The sequence below is a fragment of the Cyphomyrmex costatus genome, unplaced genomic scaffold (genome assembly GCF_001594065.2).
Source record: "Cyphomyrmex costatus isolate MS0001 unplaced genomic scaffold, Ccosl1.0 scaffold15, whole genome shotgun sequence".
Taxonomy (NCBI): Eukaryota; Metazoa; Arthropoda; class Insecta; order Hymenoptera; family Formicidae; genus Cyphomyrmex; species Cyphomyrmex costatus.
The window spans coordinates 644,333-649,871 of record NW_017275499.1 but is presented as its reverse complement, the minus strand read 5'-3'; the positions used below and the strand labels follow the sequence as shown (position 1 = coordinate 649,871).

General features: G+C 36.6%; 1 protein-coding gene across 1 annotated transcript; it reads left to right on the top strand.

Moving 5' to 3' along the window:
- Window positions 1-449: 449 nt before the first annotated feature.
- Nrt (Neurotactin) lies at window positions 450-5,230 on the top strand (the record flags this gene model as incomplete). Its single annotated transcript, XM_018551954.1, has 4 exons — window positions 450-660; window positions 756-1,248; window positions 3,115-3,795; window positions 4,286-5,230. Coding segments are annotated over 4 exons (1,776 nt in total), but the record flags the coding sequence as incomplete, so codon positions are not given.
- Window positions 5,231-5,539: the final 309 nt, after the last annotated feature.

Below are 5,539 nucleotides of genomic sequence, written 5' to 3'. Positions count from 1 at the left end.
CTTCAAACTATGCGAGTGAGATTACACGCACATTGTTATATGTATTTTTTATATTTTTTCATATTTTTTTATGTAATTTTATAATTCTATAATTTTTGAACTGCGATCTTTGTAACATTGAAAATGATCTAATAGAGGTCGAAACGTCTGTTATCTATTTTTCTAATTAGACTACGTAATTTTAACCAAATGACAATTTTTATTTACAATTTTATATTTTAATGAATTTTTTGGCTCGTAGCCCCTTTTTCTTTTTTATTATATTTAAATTTATTGAGCCTTATTACAAACATATTTTAAAAAGTAAAATCTCACTCATACAGATTGAAAATTGAGTCGCATTTTTATCAAAACTGGCTCGATTTTCACTCTTTAGAGTGAAATTTCAATCCAAAGAATTTAAAGAATAATAAGTTACCATAATATGTGTGTTATGTTTCCCCTTTTAGGAAATCGATACCGAATTAGGACAAACCGTTACTGCTGGATTAGCGAGTGCCGAAACATTCGACGACGACGCCACCACTTTTGAGAAGAAGCCTATCGTCGATGAAGATGGCATGGAAGTTGTGCAATATGACAAATACGGATATGGAATTTTCCCTGATCGACCAAAGCATCCCCTGGTGGTCTGTATGAAGAGATACTTGCCCCTCTTAAGTACGAGGATACAGAATTTATCTCACATTATTTAACTTATATTTATTCGTATTAATCGCAATATGTAAAATTTAAATATTTAAATTTACTGATAGTGCTGATCTTGATGACCGTGCTCACCATCGCTATTATGTGTATCGCCTTCGCCGGATCTAGGAGGATTCCTTCCAAATTTGTGGAAAACAACAAGTATGTCGAAGCAGTGACATCGTGTGGACTAGTGCAGGGTATTATGGAGAATAGCGCCTACGTGTTCCGTGGTATTCCATACGCAATGCCACCGGTGGGCAATCGTCGCTGGCAACCAGCTGAATCTTTGAGCCGTATCGAGCACTGCTGGAACGGCACTTATTTGGCGCATAACTCCTCTGAGAACTGCTGGCAACGTAATACATCCGGTCGTATAGACGGCGTCGAGGATTGTCTCTATCTTGATGTGTTTACACCAAGAGTTGGATACAATTTTCCATTACCCGTAGTTGTAATGATCGGCGCCGAAACCCTGAGTGGCGGTTCACCTGGAGTGATGCAACCTTCTGCCAGGACAGCACGCATTCGTGACATCGTATTCGTACGACCAAATTTCCGGTAGGATACGTTATCATAATATACTCGTACCTTTTTTAATCTAAATGTTTTCTGTCGTTTAACGTATGGTAACAGATGATAAAACTAAAAAATTAAGTTTGATTTAGACATTAGAGTTATCGACAGTTCCAGCTACTCGTCGCTAGATGGACGGAACTGTCTGATTGACCTACAGTACATTAGGCCTGTTCTTTTTGTCTGCACTGTCTGAACTAGTGCACACAGTGCAATAAGTTGAAATGAAACAAACGTATATCTATTTCACATCAACTTATTGCGCTCTATGCACCAGTTCAGTAAAAAGAACAGGCCTATTGTGTAACGAGTGGGGATTTATTACGCGACGGGCGCGAGCGCACGAGCTTTGCTCGTGCGCATGCGCGCCCGCTTTACGCTATAACAAATAAACCCCCACTCGTTACACATAGACTTTTTTCATTACGAGTGCTCATCATAATGTGCCCTATATCGCAACGCTTTTGCGCAGAAGAGTGAGATTAGAGAAATAACTTAACAGCTTGAGCTATTGGCTATTTGCCGCAACGTTTTTGCGTGCGGGAAATAGCCAATAACTCAAATCGTGAGGTATTTCTCTAACTCCACGCAAAAGCGTTACATTAAAAAAAAATAGCGCAACGCAGTGGTAGCGCTCGTACAAATATCAACACGGAGAAACGCGCCAACCGGAACGTCCTTTCGGGGTATCTGGGGAGATAATTTTACAATAATAAAAGTATCAACTACGACAAACCGACAATACAATATCTAAATATCATTCAATTTATAATAACGTTTTTAAATTTATTATTACCTCTTATTAGTTTTAAATTTATATAATTTCAAATTGTAATAATCTCACAATTATAATTAAAAGTAATGAGCAATACAAAATTTTGTATTGTTAAATATTTATTTACGAAATATTTTAATTTTAACCCCCCCTGCTTCCTGCGCTATAATAACGTTTTTAAATTTATTATTACCTCTTATTAGTTTTAAATTTATATAATTTCAAATTGTAATAATCTCACAATTATAATTAAAAGTAATGAGCAATACAAAATTTTGTATTGTTAAATATTTATTTACGAAATATTTTAATTTTAACCCCCCCTGCTTCCTGCGCCCCACGCACCACCCCATAAGTCGCACGAGCGAAGCGAGTTTACTTATAATTATATAACTTTATAATTATATAACATATTACTAACACAGTGCACACATGATGAAAAAGTCTATGTGCAAAAAAAAATTCGTGTGGTATAATTGTCTATAGCGCGCCCGCTCCGCGCAATAGACAACTAATCCGCACTCGTTACACAATGTACTATTATGCAATATTTTTCTATATGTATACGAATTAAATTATGTTCTCAAAAAATTCTCGATCATTTCCCAATTTTTACAATCGAGATAATATTAATTTTTAAAACGCCGAATATCCACCATCGATGGCTTGTGGAGTGGGAAGTAGGGACTGCCTGGCAAGCGTCCCACGCTGCGCACACCGCCGCGAACCCCAAACGTCGCGACTCAGATAGCGGCACGCTTGCCAGTTCATCCCCGCTCTCCGTAGTCCGCGCGGTCAAACTATCAATAGGCGTACACTGTTGGCAGTAGTAAACCCGGCAGACGCGCGTATTCAGTAATTTTTACCAATTAATATCTCGTTGACTATTGCGAAAATTGCAAAACGGTAGAGGACTTTTTGACACATTGTCAGTTCAGTCCGCTCTACCTGTGCATGTAATTTTTTTTGCGGTCGTTCTGTGACACTATATATATATATATAATACATGTATGTGTGTGTATGTTAAATAAATATTTTATAATTAAGATGTATTTATTATATTTCTCATATTTAAGAATGGGAATTTTTGGATTTTTGGCGGTCGAGCCTCTTACCAGAGCGACCCATCCTCCAACATCGGGTAATTATGGATTGTCAGACATCGTAGCAGCTCTTCAATGGATACAATTGAACATTGAAAATTTCGGCGGCAACAAATCGTCTGTTATGTTGTGGGGACATCGAGCGGGCGGCACTCTTGTAACAACATTGATCAGCCATCGTCGAGCAAAGAACCTTTTCTCGAAAGTGTGGATATCCAGCGGTAGCGCGATCTTCCCAAGCAGAGAATTGAACTTGTCTGAAGACATAAACCGACCATTCCTTGATTCCATTCGTTGCAGCGATGCCGCCTGTCTCAGAAGCAAGAGCGCCGAAGATCTTATGGATGCTGTGCCAGAGACGTGGTACGTAGGTACCGTTGGTTTACCAGAAATGAAAGAAGACGCAAGCACTTACACGCAAAGAAGACATGAATGGCTTGTTTTGGACGGAACAATTCTTCAGAAACACGTCGGTGTTTCTAAAATCTTGTCGCAAGACAATCTTATGATAAAGATAGTGATGGGTACCACCGCGCACTCTGGTACCCCGCCGCCATATTTATCACTAAACGTTACTCTTAACGCGACACAGATCGAAAATATTGTACAAGAATCCTTACTCGGAATGAGAGGCTATACGCCTGAAGCTCTGAGGTGAGCGATTGAATTATTTTTAATGTTCGATGTGGTGTATTTAGATTACTTTTAAATCTCTTTTTCTCAGCCTCTTCTAAATAATAGTAAACGTTGCATATATAAAAATGTTTGTGATAAGGCTCAATATGTATTTAACAACTAATATAAAGAGATAAGGGCAATGAGCCAATAATTTCGTTGAAATCTTTTTAAATTAATCTAATATATTACGAAGAATATCGCGCAAAATTCTCGCAAGTGCTTTGACACGCGTATATCTCTTTATATAGAATCTCGACTAAATAACTCAGGCGTATAAGGTAGGCTTCCACTACAATGCCTTACTGATGAGTCTAGTAGTAGAAGCTGGGACGAAACGCCATAATTACGTGATATTCTTCGCAACATATTAGATTAATTTAAAAAGATTTTAACGAAATTATTGGCTCATTGCCCTTATCTTTTTATATTTGTTGCATATATATTTATTGCGTGTACTATTTTCCAGGCTCTACAATGCTACATTGAAGGGTTTAGTCACAATGATCTCCGATATTCGTGTAGTATGCCCATTACTAACGCTCGCCAGGATGAATACCAACATACCATTTTACGTAGCTACTCAACCACGCCAACAGCATTTGGCCGATCCTGACAGTGACGCTGCGGCCATTTTAGGAACCTACATTGCTGTTACGCCCGAAGAGAAGAGACACGTATTAGCTATGCAACAGTTATTTAACCATTTTGTTTGGCATGACAAAGTCATGCAGTTTGATCAGTCGGGTGCGAAGAGAGTCTTGATTGTTGATCAGGACACGATGCCCGCGCAAAGTTATTCGAATTGCGATTTCTGGATAAACAAAAACATTGTACCTCAGTGCGGCCGGGTTGATTAAACAGGCTTTCATCGCCGTGTTTATGATCGCATATTTAGGCTCTGAAAATTTGCATTTTGAATGGCGTGTATTGTTTGTTTAATTTCTGCGAATGCTAATTTTTACAACATAAATAAGTACTTTGACTATTTGAATAAATTCATGCGATAAATATTCATTGAAATTACGAAAGACGAACAAAGATAATGTCTTTATAGTGCGACATATAATAGTACCTGTTATAGCCCAAACGGCTATCATAAATAAGGAGTTCTCATGATTTTTGAAAAATATAACATTTTATAATTTATATATATATATATATCTTTAACTGCAATGTTCAAATAATTTTTAAACACAAATTATGCAAGAAAATAAATAATAAAGTATTGCAATATTTGAAATGCCGAAGACGGTCCGGATACGACCGAGCTCTCCCGAACACGTTGTGACGTCACACTGCAACAACGAAACCACAATTCTTCAGCAGGAAATTAATTTATTTAAAAAATGAGCAAATGAAACACATACAAAACGTGTTTTGTACCTTTGTGTAAAAGTACGACAATTAAAACACCAGGAAAATTGTTTTTTTTTTTTTTTATGTGCTTCAAGCTGAAAATGTGAGAAAAAAGTGTTTTAAAAGTGCACATCGTATTGATGAACCAGGAAAATGGAATTGTTTTTGTTGTGAAGATCATTTCGATGTAGGTATTATATAAAATATGTTTTTTATACTTTAATATTATAAATTTGTAAAAATATTAATTATGTTCGTAAAAATATCCAACGTAACCTAAAACGTAAGCTAAAACATTGAATGTTAAATGTAAAGGTATTTTGGGAATTTGTAAAATTATTACATCTAAAGAGTTGCTTTTATT